The sequence below is a fragment of the Myxine glutinosa genome, chromosome 3 (assembly GCF_964187855.1).
Source record: "Myxine glutinosa chromosome 3, kmMyxGlut1.1, whole genome shotgun sequence".
Taxonomy (NCBI): Eukaryota; Metazoa; Chordata; class Myxini; order Myxiniformes; family Myxinidae; genus Myxine; species Myxine glutinosa.
This window is the reverse complement of record NC_136263.1, coordinates 37,953,271-37,968,593: the sequence shown is the minus strand read 5'-3', so window position 1 is coordinate 37,968,593 and position 15,323 is coordinate 37,953,271. Positions and strand designations below refer to the sequence as shown.

At 46.9% G+C, this 15,323-nt stretch overlaps 1 protein-coding gene across 1 annotated transcript; it reads right to left on the bottom strand.

The window, feature by feature from the left end:
* Positions 1-12,033: 12,033 nt before the first annotated feature.
* On the bottom strand, positions 12,034-14,668 carry LOC137417137 (THAP domain-containing protein 1-like). The gene is made up of 3 exons (XM_068102919.2): positions 14,472-14,668; positions 13,563-13,758; positions 12,034-13,226 (listed from the first exon to the last, which is right to left on the bottom strand). Exons 1-3 carry the CDS (start codon positions 14,537-14,539, stop codon positions 12,627-12,629), a joined length of 864 nt encoding a protein of 287 aa, XP_067959020.1. The 5' UTR covers positions 14,540-14,668; the 3' UTR covers positions 12,034-12,626.
* Positions 14,669-15,323: the final 655 nt, after the last annotated feature.

Here is a 15,323-nt window from a genome sequence, read left to right as displayed (position 1 = left end):
TTTGTCGGATCTTTGTGAGGATCTTCTTTATCGTTCCCAATGCTCCAATTATCACTGGTACAATTTCTGCATTCTTCAGCTTCCAGGATATTTTTGCTTTATTATTGAGATCCTGATATTTGGTCATTTTCTCCATTTTTTCATTATTTAGATCAAAATCACTGGGTACTGAAACCTCAATTATCAATGCTTTATTTTCCTTTTTTAAAATTTTTATCTGAGTACTAGTCTATGGTTGCAGTGCTTTGTTTTCTATGTTCACTCTGGATGGGATAATCAGGTCATACGTGAGCATTACTTCGAGGCCGTGGGAGTAGAAGCTTGTCATCCCGTAGCAAGTTATTGTTGTCAACCTGATATTGATTCCAGAAGTACATAATAATGTGGTGATGAGAAAACATCAATGTTCCCGCATTTCTCTTTTCACATTAATTAGAGAACAAAGGCCAAAGAAAAGGTTTCAAATGCCTCGTTATGGTATTCCTTCCATAGGTGTCGCTAGTGAGTAAGTGGTGATCAGCCAATCAGTGACGTTGATTGACTCGGTGGAGAACGGTCTCTCGCTCGCCCCAATATGGCAGCACCCTTGCATTGTTGTGTACACATTGTTCCCTCTGAAAACATCCTAATTACGCAATATTCTTCGATTCATTTTCAACGATTTAAACAATGTTCTGAAAGATGGAAGAGTCTGGATGTTTATATAGAGAAAATCTCTTTGCAGTACGCTGCTACGAACGAGGAAGGCCCTCTGAAACCCGATCTCAGTTATCATCGAAAGTGTTACGCAAGCACCAAAAATGCGCAACCACTTGTCAAATATTTGGCCGAGGGTATTCACCATCTTACTGGTGATTTTTAATGCCAGTCAGAGCAGTGATTGTGAAAAAATCCAATCAGAAGTCATTAGTTGAACTGTCAGTAAGGTATGCCGAGGTCCTGGTACTACCTGATAATGATCAACACGTCTGTATCTCCAAAGAAGTATTTGTAATGAATTCTCCAAATTGTGAATTGTAGATGTTGAGATATAATACCCAGAGATCAAATACCACAGCTAATAATTTGTTTCATGATACTGTATCTTGAGCAGCAGATATTAATTTAGCACACGTATCCTCGATGTTCCAGGTTTTTTTTTTTTTTTTGTTTTTTTTTTTTTGTATACAATATCGAGGCTCGTGAAAGAGCGAACATTAATCACATGAACACACAGAAAGACAAACCGACACATAAAACATATAACATAGGGAGCGGTAGACAAGATGGGGAGAGAGGGGGAAGGACACAAACACAACATTTGAGAGCAGGGACCGAGAGACATGGAGACATCGAGAGATCTGAGAGAGGGCGAGGGCTTTGGGGGGGGGGGGGCGTGGGAAGGGGGCAGTGGGAGAGGTATAAAACATATGGACACTGCCAGGACTTCCAGGAAAGAAGTTGGAATTTCAAACAAGGTGGATCTGGTGAGTAAGTGTTACAGACAGCAATGTTACAGGTAAGCAATGATGGATTCCATGACTTTGCTGATAATTGGGAGAAGGCTGATTGGTCTGTAGTTGCTAGGATCTGTTTTTGCACCTTTTTTGTGCAAAGCGGTGATGTTGGCTGATTTCCAAGCAGATGGCAGTTGACCTTGAGCAAAAGAGAGGGTGAAGAGAACAGAGAGAGGGTGAGATAGAGCAGCAGAGCAGGATTTTAGGACCCGTGGGCTGATGCCGTCGGGTCCAGTTGCAGAATCAGAGTCGAGGGTTGACAGAAACTTTTCCACCTTGTCAGGAGGAAAGGACACGGAGTCCAGGAGCAGCAGGGTACGACTGGGTATGGTGGGTACAGAGAGGGATGGGTTTGGGACACAAGATTTAGAGGCAAACACAGAGTTGAGGCATTCAGCTTTTTCACGTGCGGAGTCAGCTGTGTAGCCGTTTGAGGTAAGGGAGGGGATGGAGGGGGAACAAACACCAGAAACGGATTTGACCAGACGCCACCAGGATTTGGAAGAGGGAGACAGATAAGAGAGTTCGGTCTTGAAAACGGAGAGATATTGTTTCCTGGCTCTCCTGAGGGTGGACACACACTTGTTTCGGGCTTTGTGAAAGGAAATGAGATTTCCTTCCGTTGGATTTGCTTTCCAGGAGACGAAGGCAAGTTGTTTCTGGGCAACAGCCTCACCACAAGATTCCGTGTACCATGGACGGGAGGAAGGGTATGACAACTGAAGACGAGATGGGATAAATCTGTGCATGAGAGAGAGCAATTTACTTTGGAAGAATTCCCAGGATGAGTTGATGTCAGAGGTGGTAGAGATGGGAGACCAGTCCAGATGATTGATGGCTGCTTGAAGACCGTGCCAGTTGGCCTGAGTGAAATGCCAGACTCGTCGACGCTGAGCAGTGACGTTGCAGACAAAACTAAATTAACTAGAGCAGAGAAGCTTTTATCAAAGACTGCATCGACTTTTTCAGCATTACTATCTGTCATCATCTCTCTCCGAATGATAATTATAAGCGTCAGAAAACATCTCCTAATAAGTTGTGGTCTACCTTCCCACAATCCATGCCGACTACCAAGAGATGACTTCATGGCCTCCAGTTTTGAGTCCATTATTGGCAATATGGACAAGTACATTCATCAGAATCATGACAAAAAGAGCTGAAGGAAAGACTATCAACCAGTGAATATGAGTTTTGTCGGCAAACTAAGATTGACGGTTCACATTATTGGGTCTACTTGTTATGATAAGTGTAACATAAGCAGGACTGCAATGTTAGGCCACCCGGTCCGTGCCGGAAGTCCGTCAATTTTTCTGGTTCCTCGGGACAACCAACAACAACAACCAACAATAACAACCGTGTAGTTGCTTCTCAATTGCAGGCACTTCAAACATACATTACATCTTTCCCCTCAAGATGGAAAACTGCAGTGACCAAGTTATTGTTACACAAGCAAATAGTACAGATGCAAACCAATGCAGTAACAAAAGTAGAAGCATAGATCGCTTGCAAAGTCCAACTTAGTACAAAACCATAAACAACAGATCAAACTCGTAAATGCACATAACATTGCAACAAATCAAATCCAACTTGGTGTTAGCAAACATCCAATATTGGTAAGGACAATATTTACAGTTCACTACAAGTCGAGTCTGTCTGGTCGACGACTGATACGACCACTTTGTGTCCGAGTTACGCACGGGGTAACTGAGCGAGCTGTAGACACTGGCTGGGTGACTGCTCTGCCAGGATCATCCAGATCTACAGCAGGTGCAGTATCACAAGCTGGAGGCTTCAAGTCTGATGAACAGCTTGAGCCATCATGTACCTCACTGGTAACGTTATCAGTATCAACGAAAGACTGATAGAGGGCAGCACCCTCATTGGCTACACTGGTGCTCTTACGTAAATGTCGACGGTTACGGCGATAAGCATCACCCGTTTCTCTGGACCGAACAATGCACGAACATGGCTCAGAAAGCTGCTTCACAATCACACCTGGTATCCACCGTTTGGAACCCTAAGGGGGCTCCATTCTAACATCATTCGGATGTAATAGTGGAAGATCTTTGAGCATGTGACGATCATGGTAGAACTTCTGTTTCACCTTTTCTATGTTGAAGTGTCTTTTCACAGCATCACGGTCATAAGCCATAGGCACCAGAAGACCTCGGGCAATAGGGAGGGTATTCCTAGGACGTCTTCCCATCAGTAGTTGAGCCGGGGATAGGTGAATGCCTTCCAATGGTGTTGTCTGATAATCCAGCAATGCCAGGTGCTTGTCTGTAGATTTTTGCCAGAGTCGTTTAACAGTTTGTACAGCCCTCTTGACCTCTCCATTTGTACGTGGATATATGGGACTCGAAGTTCTAAGAATGATTCCGTGATCTTTGCAGAATTTTCTCACAAGTTGCGAGTTGTACATAGTCCCATTATCACTCAATAGAGTCTCCGGTAGACCATGTCGACTGAACTGGGCTTTCAGTCGCTCAAGAGTTGTACTACAGCGTAAATCCTTCACTTCATCCACCTCAATGAATCTGGAGTAATCGTCAACCATTATCAGGTATGTCTTAGCATCAAACTGGAACAGATCTGTCCCAATTTCACTCCAAGATAGATCTGGTGTCGGAGTCGGTTTCAGGGGCTCAGCAGGTAGGCGATTTTAATAATCTGCACACTTGGAACAGTTCTGAACAGTTTGCTCTATGTCCACATTCATAGAGGGCCAGTATAGAAACTCCCTACCTCGTTGCTTACACTTGACTATTCCGAGATGTGATTCGTGAATCAGGCTCAGCATGCGGGGTCTCAGAGTAGGTGGGGCAACATTTTGCATGCCTTTGTATCGGATGCCATCCGTAACTGAAAGTTCACTTCGGGAATCCCAGTATGGTCGAAGACAGGGTTATACACCTTGCCTGGTGTCTGGCCATCCATCAAGAAGCATGCACTGCAACTGAGTGAGTTCTGACTGAGTAGCTTTTTGAAGATCTGCATACCTCTCGTCAGAGATAGACAGAAAGTCCAACATTGAAATATGCTCCAAGTTGTCCAGTTCCGAACGAGTATCTGGCAGATGGGCTCTCGAAAGGGTGTCTGAAAGCTGCATATCCTCCCCTCTTCTGTACCGAATATTGAGACCATACCATTGCAATCGTAGTAGCATGCTCTGTCGTCTCATCGGAGCGGACAGCAATGGCTTTCTGGCGATAATTTCCAGAGGCTTATGGTCATTGTCGACGGTGACCGTTTTCCCAAATATATAACAGTGAAACTTCTTACAGGCATAGACGATGGACAGCATCTCCTTCTCTATTTGTGCATACTGTGTCTCCGTCTCTTTGAGAGTCCTGGAATTGTATGCAATGGGTCGGTTGTCCTGGATGAGAACTGCACCAAGTCCACTTCGGCTAGCATCACAGTGGATCTCGACTGGTTTGTTGAAGTCGTAGTATGTAAGAACAGGCGGATGACAGCAAAGTTCCTTCAGTCTCTCAAATGCTCTCACTTGAGCTGGTTGCCATTGATATTCAACGTCCGATTTCAACAGCTCTCGGAGTGGAGCTAACTCATCACTCAAACGAGGGATGAATTTTGACAGAGACGTGATAAATCCGACGAACCGTCTTATAGCTTCTTTATCGGTTGGAATCGGCATACTGTGAACTGCCTCTACTTTGGCCGGATCGGGAGATATTGCATCAGCAGACAGTATATGCCCTACATACTGCACCCGTGACTGGCGGATTTTACACTTCTGCAGATTCAACTTCAGATTGTAATTTGTTGCTCTATCGGTGACCGTTTTCAGAATTCGATCATGGAACTCCACGTCTGGACCAGCTACAAGAATGTCATCCATGATTGCAAATGCTCCATCAATGCCTTCAATCATCTGGTCTATGATCCTCTGAAAAATTTCAGGTGCACATTTCAATCCAAAGGGAAGATGAAGCCACCTATACCTACCAAACGGTATATTGAAACATATCAGATAAGATGATTCCTCGTCCAGTTTGATTTGTAGGAATCCTGACTTTGCATCAAGCACTGAGAACACCTTGGCATTAGGTATACTTGCAACGACCTCCTCAACAGTGCGCATGGGATGGTGCTACTGCTCCCTCTTGATGACCTCGCTCAGATCAGACGGATCAAGACAGATTCTCAGTTTGTCATTTCTAAGAGAAACTACCATTGAGCTGACCCATTCAGTTGGTTCATTAACTTTGGCAATGTATTCATCGGATTCCACCTCCTCCAGTCGGGTTTTAATACGTGGCAAGAGGGAAGCTGGTTGTCGCCGCGAAGCGTGTACTACTCCCTTTGCACCAGATTGCACTTTGATTGTATACATTTCTGGCAGAGTTCCAGTAGTTCGCACTAGATCCGGATACTACTTCAGCTCAGTAAGAACGTCACCGGAGTCCACCTCAGTTCCAACGGAATAGAGTCTGATGATCAGACCCAGAACTTCAGCTGTATCTCCGGATATTATGTTTTCCCGTGGAAGAGCAACCACTTCAAACGTTGTGGTGACTGTCTTGCCACGGTACTGAACAGGAAGATCCACGGCTGCGACGGGTTTTATCCTGTGATTAGAGTAGGTACACAATACCTTAGCTGATTGATGGAGTTCACCAGTGTGAGCGAGACGCTGATAATCAGATAGTGTCATTGTGTTGCAGCGAGCTCCGGTAGCAATTCTGAAGGTCACTTGCCTTCCTGATACCAAGAGAGATTGCCTCCATTTATCACCAAAAGATGCAGCCATTGTCTGCAGTGCACTGATCCACAGAATGTTCCCATGAGTTTCATCCATATACTCGGTTGTATCAGCATAAGCACCGTCCAACCGAACGTATGCTCGCACGTCGACGGCAACCTGCAAGCCAATGATTCGGTTTCTTGCAGTAAGAGCATGTGGATCCAAATGCTGGACATTCACCGTGATTCCATGCATGCTTAAGATCTTTACCAGTATTGGCATCTTTCCTTGAGCCATGGTCTATTCGGGGTTGGTCTCCTGCGTGATGGTGGTAGTGGCGCTGGGTTCAAGTGTGGTTACGGCCTCACTTGTTTGTAATGTACAGCAGCGACACTCGTGTCCTCATCACGGACAATGCGAATTTGAGTCTTTGAAAGTTCATATTGCTGACCCACTTGAAGAGCTTTGGCCAGTGTAAGTTCCTCACCTCTGTCCAGCAGGCATTCCTGTACCTTCTCCTCATACACACCTTGGATGATCGCATCCACGAGCGCATCTTCAGGTTGCGCATACTCGCAGTCCAAGAGAATAAGACGCAAGCCCTTAACAAAGTTGTCAAACGATTCCTCGGAGCTTTGTTTCCTCTTGAACATCCGATGCGTCGCGATGCGCTTGTTTTAAAGTGGACGAATATACAATTCAAATTTGTCCAAAACTTTGTTGGGATCATCCTTCTCACCTTCAATCCACTCAAAGGTCTTGTATATCTCTCGTCCTTGTTCTCCGATCCATGTTCCAAGCCAGCCTGCCTTGCGTTTGTCAGGCAGATCGGCCAACGGACCGTCGAACACAAATCCAACGTGGTTTCGAAATCAAACAAATTCCTGATATAAGGAAGCCGAATCCCAGTCAATCGTGGGGTGCTCAAAGTTAACGGATGCCAAAGTTTATGTATCTCAGATACCAGATTCAGATGCCATGGATGGACGGAGTTATTTGCAGATTATTTCTGACACCATGTAACATAAGCAGGACTCCAATGTTAGGCCATCCAGTTCACGCCGGAAGTCCGTTTATTTTTCTGGTCCCTCGGGACAACCAACAACAACAACCAACAACAACAACCATGTAGTTGCTTCTCAGTTGCAGGCACTTCAAACATACTGTAACGAATTTGGAAAGTGTAAAGAATGTGAGAACTGGTTTGCTGTGTTTTAACTGACCCTCGTAGAGTAAATAAGATCGAAAGACGTCCCCCTAGTTAATTCCATGAAACTTACACACAGGCCACGATATATCTTTTTAAATAGCTTATTTCCTTATTCTATGTAGGCTAAATATGTGTTTCCCACTAGATTGACTCTGCATTGTATCAAACGAAATAAGCGTAGGCCCCTTTCAATTTCCCCAATCATCTCCGCTCTCCAAAGTTCCTTTCAAAAGCGGTGCGAGTGGTGTTCAATCCCGCAAGCCGCCATTGCCCATGTGCTAATCTCGGAGAAGAGGGGGGTAGGAGCCGCCAACTCACGGGCGTGGCACGTCGTCATGATCAAAGGGGGAATCGGACAGCCCTAACAGCCAACCAGCACCGCGGTGAGCGACCCGGTAGGCGTGCCCTCGCAGCCGGCGGCTTGATTCCGACCCGAGTAATAAAAGCGACTGGAAGGGACTGCTTCGGGAGATGAGAGAAGAGATGAGAGGAGAGATGAGCTGTGAGATGAGCTGTGAGCTGTGAGATGAGAGATGAGAGACGCTCCAAACCAAAAAGGAGAGGTACTTGGAGATGAAACAAGCTTTGGAGAGAAGCGCTGAGAGGAGGGAGACGGCTCCACCAGAAGGAGAGGAGCAGGTGTGACCGAGCCAGCGCGTGACGTCCACAGCATCAGCAGCGTCGACGCGACCGAGGGTTTTCCCGCCAAAAAGGAGCTGCTACCTCCAGCCCTGCCGGTTGCAGGGACCTGACCCTGCCTCCCTCTCCAGCAACCCACCTCCGCCATTCCTGCCTGCAATTTCCCCCGTGTAAGTGTGAACGTTGTCTGTCCTAATCGTTGTCCTAGGGTTAAGTAAATTGAATAGTATAAGCTAACGATTTACTGTGTGACTGCTTCTTCCATCCATTGCTTGTAAATAACTTTGATCGCTCCTTCTTTTTGCTTGTGTGTATAATAAATCCTGTTGTTCCTCCGTACTCTGTCTTCTTCTCTCTTCCTTCTCTTTCGGTCGCTTTAGAGGTTTCCAAATTGAATATCTGTGGTGCGATCTGGTCAACGTTGGGGGAGTCGGGCCAATCGGGGATCCTGTAACGGTCGCGGTTGACCATCCGCTCGGCCCAAAGTAACATCTTGTCCGCGACCCGTAACAATTGGTGTCGAGGAGTGGGATACGAGGCCCGAACCAAATTTTTGAAACGTGTAGAAAAAAAATTGGTCAAAATTACGAGCTGCCGAAATTTTGTTGTTTTATAAAACCCGAATTTTGAGATCGCGCCATGGACAATCAAGGCGATCGGATGTCGGTGGGGGAGATAGACGGGTTAGGGGTAACCCAGGACCTCGGGGAAATGTATGTGGAGGAAAGGGAGGAGGAGAGCAATGGCAATGTGGTTGAGGGAGTATCAGGCGCACAAAATGGCGCCCTCGCGCACGAGGTTATGGGCGCGCAAAATGGCGCCTCGCACATGGCCACGGCGACCGCGCCCGCAACCGTAGCAGCGCCACCGGTGGATTTGAACCTTTTTTTTATACAAATGAAGGCCCTTATGGACAAGAATAATGAAGAAATGGAAAACAGAATGATGGGGGCCCTTATGGGACAAATGGGAGACCAAATTGGAGGTTCGAAACACAGTATGGGGGTAATGGGGGGCGAAATGGGGGGCAAAATGGGAGAAATGGGGGAACGGCTAGAAGCTAAATTTGAGGGGTTAGACAATAATTTAAAGGGATTAGACAAGAAATTTGGGAAGTTAGACGACAAATTTGAGGGGTTAGACAATGGGATAAAAGGGGTGAAACATGGGTTAACGGGGGTGGAAAATAGAATGGCTGCCCAGGAGAATCAGTTAGAGGGGGTGAAAAATGGGTTAATGGGGTTAGAAAGTAGGATGGAAGACAAATTGCGGGAAATAGGGGAGCAATCCGCCCGGGAAATCGAACAGATGGGGAACCAGATAGAGGAAGTGAAAATCGGGTTAGAAAGTAAACTGGATGCTCAGAGGGATGAATTGGGACAGATGAGGGTGGCATCTACAAAAGAGATGGAGGAGATGAAAGAGGGGATACGACGAGGTGTAAGTGAGGAGGTTTCGGGGCTACGCGAGGAGGTAAAGCGAGGTGAGAAGCGTATGGAGAAAGAGGTGAGGAATAATACGGCTAGGTTACAGGGGGGCATAGAGGGTCTGACGAAGGGAGTAGAGCAGCTGACAGTAGGACAAAGGGAACTAGCGGACCAAGTGGAAAAGAACACTGCAATCACCGGGGGTTTAAAAGCGACACAAAAGGACATTAGAAATGAATTAATAGCGACACAGAAGGAATGTCAAACGGTACATGAGGGATTGACGAAGAGGTTGGAAGAGGTGACAGAAGTAATGGAGACGAAGGACCGGGAGGTAAGGACGCACATAGAAACGGTTAAAGTAGCGATGGAGGAAGAAATAGAGGGGGCGCACCGGGAGCTGAAGGAGGTAAAGGAAAAATTAGAGGAGGTGGAAGAGGGGGTGAGTGAAATTAAGAAGAGACGGAGGGAAACTAAGAGGGAGATAAAGGAGGAAGTCATGGAATATGTACAAGGTCTGTGTTCAAATCATGATGAGGTGCTCACTAACCAAATAAAAAGTTTGCAGGTGGCAGAGGAGGTGCGACGACGAGGTACGGAGGTGAGTGGCAATGTATATGATGTGAGGGGAGATTCAGTCGGCTTGGGGGGTGGTGTAGACCCGGGTGTTTGTGAGGGACCAATGGTAAGATGTATGACTGGTCCGGAGTGTATGGACAGAGGAGGTGTGCAAGGTTTGGCTATGGGGAGTGAGGGGGGTGCTGGTGAGCAAGGATGTGGGGGTATGGCGTGGGTAGCGGGTTGCGGAGGGGCGACCCAGGCATCGACACCAGGAGGGGTAGTGTTTGGAGGGACGGGGGACGCGCGGGAGCCCCCCGGGAATAGCGTACTGTGGGAGCCCGAACGGTTTGGTCCCGCGTTGATCCCGCAAGGAGTGACGCGCGGAGCCCGACCTTCGGGCGCCCACAAGGTCCCACTCGCGCCGTATGACGGCAAGAGTGATTTGAGGGCGTACCTGGCGCAGTTTGAGTACGTGTGTAAAGGCAACGGTTGGAATCCGGACGAAGGTGGAGTACACCTGGTGGGGGCACTGCGCGGTGCGGCGGCGGAGGTGCTGACGGCTTTACCACCTGGTGCTCTCACCCTGCCAGCTCTCCGTGTGGCATTAATTAATCGTTTCGGCATTGAACAGCAAAGCGAGCTTGTTAAAGCTCAACTTGCGCAGCGAAAACGCAAGCCCCAGGAGACCATCGGGGAACTTGCTCACGATATTCGCCGCGCGGTCGGGATTGCACACGCGGACATGGCAGCGAGTTCCCAGGAAAGCCTGGCGCTGGATCACTTTATTCAGGCCCTTCCGGATCTGGAGCTCCGGCAACAGCTCGCCATGTGGCGCCCGCAAACCATGATTCAGGCGGCCGACGCTGCAGCCCGTTGGGAAGCAGCGCGGCCCCTGGCCCGGGGAAGCGAGCGCCACGCAGTGGCGGTGCGTCAGATGGGGGGCGGCCCCCCAAGGGGGCCCGCCCCCGACGGGGGCCCTGACCTGGAGAGCATGGTCCGGAGGTTAGTGGATCGGCGCCTGGCGGGACCTGGACCATGGCAGGCGGCCCCAGCGGTGGCACCCGGTAGTCCCCGACAGAGTACCCCAATTCGGACATACAGGGGGGGGGGAATTTGGAATACCGGAGGCAAGCACCTTACCAGGTGAGGTCACAGAACTCAAATAGACGTAGAAGAACTATGCCCGTTCACGACACACACACAGCGGTGGCCCCGCTCGCGCGCTCACGCCGCCATTTTAGTTAGCGCAAGAACTGAATAGGCGAACGTGTGCGCTAGCTAGGCCTAGTGGAAGTGGATGAGTGGACGTGAATTTTTATATTGGACGGCGTTGTGTTGCTTTTAAACACTATTTTATGAATTCTATTCATAATTTAAATCTCTGTCGAAGCATTTTCCTGGCATCTTGACATAGTTTATCCGAATTCCCCGGTAGTTTTCCATTTCATCTCTAGCTGCTAATCTCTCACTCCTTACTATTTGCTGGTTCTTGTACCCCCTCTCCCTCTCTTTCTCTTTCTGCCTATTGCTCCTTTCTCATGTACTTTTTACCACTCTCTCCCTCCTTCTCTTTCCTGCTCCTCTCTTCCTCTATTATTTTCCAGTTCTCAACATAATTGTCTCTCCAGCTCTAAAAACAAACACACAACCCCCCCCCCCTCTCTCTCTCTCTCCCCCTTTCCACTCCCTTCTCATGCCAATTCTCAGTATGATAGTTTCTCCATCACAGAACTTGACTTTTTTTGCTCTCCACTACCCCCCCCCCCTCCTCCCCCTCATTCCTGTTCCCTTCTCTCACTCTACTATCTTCCCCTTCTGGTCATGTTTTTACATCTTCCCTCCCTCCCCCCCCCCCCCCCCCCCACACACACTCACTCTCTCTTTCTCTCTCTCTTTCTCTCTCTCTCTCTCGCTCTCTCTTTCTACTATATGCTCTCTCCCTCTCTCTTTCTACTATTTGCTAATTCTTTAAATCTATTCTATGAATCTAAAATGATGAATGCAATTTAATATGCACGTTAAAACACAAGAACAAACATGAATATTTTTCTTAGTTTTCTAGTAATGTATTTTCCAATATTTCCATTCAGTCAAAATACAATACAGATATATATATTTCCCGTAGAAAAAGCATTAAAAACATATGCCATTACAATGTGTGTTACATTGTAATGTAAGTGTTACATTGTAAGTGTTACAAACAATAATGATGCCATTACAACATGTGAATGTCATTTTCACAAGCCATCCGAAGAAATCTCTGTATAAAAGCTCACTGGTGTTTGAACAAGATTAATTTTGATAATTGTTTTCTTACAAATGGTCCACTCAACTTCTCATTCTTCAATCGGGCAAGATGATGCATTCGGATCTTGACGTACGATGAAGCAATACGCTTTATGAGAATGTACACATGATTCTTATCTGCCTCGCAATCAAACATATGATCGGACAGGGAACCAAAAATGGTGTGGCAATTCACTTCGGCAAGAACAGCAGATGAAATGGCCTGAGTAAGACGAGACGCTTGAGGGAGTTCACCTCCAGTCACACTTAGCATCCTCTGGAAACACCTCTCTGTTGTTTTACAGACTTTCACCACGTCTGGAGAAGGCCTCACTAGACCACTCTGTAGAGTACAACTTCCGAATGACCGATGGGTGAGGAAGCTGGAGATCAAACGTCTTGCGGACGAACCGATATGCCTTCGCCGAGTAGAAATTTAGGGTTAAGGCAAAGGCTCGAAGAACGGGAGGATACTTCTCCTTGGTGGGTCCATCTTTACTTTTGGCCTTCACCAAACGCTTCATCAGTTCTGCGGGGACATTGCAGGATGCTTGAAGCATGTCTAGTCCTTGCTCTGACATAAGATTTTTCTGTTTCAGGGTGTTTACCACGGTCTCTAGAGTGTCGACTTTTTTCCGAAGTCTACGAGATTTACGTTGAGTGTTTTTGAGTCGCTTTTGATGAGAGATGACAATATCTTGCATTTTGTCCAGCTTACGTTTCACACCCCTTGGACTATCCGAAACAAAGTAAGTGTGGTCATGATGATGTTGCTTGATTGGAGATGTAGGCAGTGCCTTGCTGGATGAACCCGCCAAGCACTGTGGTGTTTCTGAAGACGAAGTTGGAGAGTCGTTCTGGCTGGTTCTTGGACGAGGTGGTTTGCGCTGTTTCACAGTCTAAAAGTGACAAAGATAAAAATAAACAAAAGAAAATGTATAACTAGACTAGTTCAGTTTCCCAAAATTCACAAATTATATATGTATAGTACATGTATGTGTTACTGCCTTTGGAATGGATCAGACAATTTGTCTGCATTTCAATGGTAGCTTAAACTTCATCGGAACTTTAGATTGATAAAAATGTTTATTTTGTATTTTTCATTCATTCATTTATTATGATATATATTTTTGGTTGTCAGAAAGTTTGGAAGGAAAATTTTATTTTATTTTATTTTGGCCTCTATTCTTTAGTTAGTAAACCGGCCTAATGCAAGAATTCTGAATTTTACTTACCTTTTGGAGATGATTTGGGAAGTTGAAAATGGTTGGAATTGAACCTTGGCGAAGTCTGGTTATCAGGCCAGTACGGTCAAAGCACTCAGCATCAAAATGATCCGAGCATAGGCTGGCATACTTGCTGGGTGTCCACTTGTCCCTCCTCATCTTTACGAGCCATTCTTTCTGAAGGGTTGAACCATCCTTGGGAAATCTATATTCAAAAGAAAAGACAAAATTTGTGAGCCCCCTTGGGTCTTTGCCCCCCCCCCCCAACCAAAACTGCTTCCTACGCGCCTGCCCCCCACATGTTTTCTACACTCTATATACGGTACAGTGTCCGAAAATTCAATCACTAGACCATACTCTAGCCCCCAATATTTTTTGCTTGGCGACATTGTACACACAGCAAGGGAAACACTTTATCAAGCTTTATTTCTTTTATCAGTTAAACTCGTAATGTTATCTTGGCTCTCACCCTACATTATGATTAACTAGGGCAAATGGGCACATATTGCACTCACTCACGCGTCACACCAATATTTTCCACAAAGTAACAATTACTAACGATAAAGAAAGCGATTACAAAATACAACCCTATTAGTCTAATTAGACGACAAATGTTAACCTAGATCCTTGATAACTGAACATGTTTATGCATCTCCTAACAGCCCAAAATTGTGTGTGGCTCAACAAAATTGGGAGAGAAGAGATTAAGAGCTAGAGTCCTTAAGTTCAAGCAAAGGCACGGCCTTTGGTTCAAGTCAAAATGCACTGACAAATCCGCAAACACACACACACACACAAACACACACAAACTAACAGATGGGACTACATAAACGAAAAACTACATCTGTGCATAACGTGAAAGTTTAACTAGAGTTTGGCGAGTAAACTCTTCATAATTAAGAAAAATAAATTACTTACCTGTGGAATGTTTTCCCAGAACCTTTCACAAGTCGATTTGTACAGTTTATTGCAGCACAAGAAGGCATATTGCTGATATTTGTTGAACATTCACACTGCTCATGTTAACAATAGGCCTATCTGTACGCAGAAAGCGGAGGTGTCTTGCGCTAACTAAAATGGCTGCCGCGTTGCGGCGGAGGGGCCACACAGCGGCCTGCATAGTGCTTCTACGTCTATTTGAGTTCTGTGGGTGAGGTGCTATAATTGTGCTCGGATGGGTCACCGTGCATGGGAGTGTCGAGCTCCGCGCCGGGACGTTTCCCGCCAACCGATGCCCTCAACTCTGCCCCGTATCGATCGGCCTAGCCGACCACAGACACCCCCCCCCCCCCCGCCAGGGCCCGGGAAACTAGAACGTGCCGGGCATGCAGGGCGGTGTTCAGCAGTAGGGGATGGAGAGAAGCCCTCGTTGACGCGACAGGTCATTCATTGTGGCCAAATTGGGACGGGTAGTTTGACAATTCGGTGCAAAATTGCCGGCGTGGGGGTAGACGCCGTGGTGGACACGGGAGCCAGCGCCACGGTCATCAGCCCCGTGGTCCTTAATTCGAGTGCAGACGGCTGGGGTAAAATCCAGCGTCTGGAAAATCATAGTTTGCAGTTGGCTACCGGGGCAACGGCTCCGATCATAGGGCGTGGTTTTGTGACCCTCAAGTTGGGATCGGTAAAGCAAGAGATAGAGGTTTGGGTGGCGGAGGTGTGCGACCCATGCTTAATAGGGTTGGATTTGTTGACTGCCAGCGGTTGTAAAATCGACTTGAGTCGGGGGATCCTGCGATGGGGAGTGGAAGAGCTACCATTGGAGGGGGT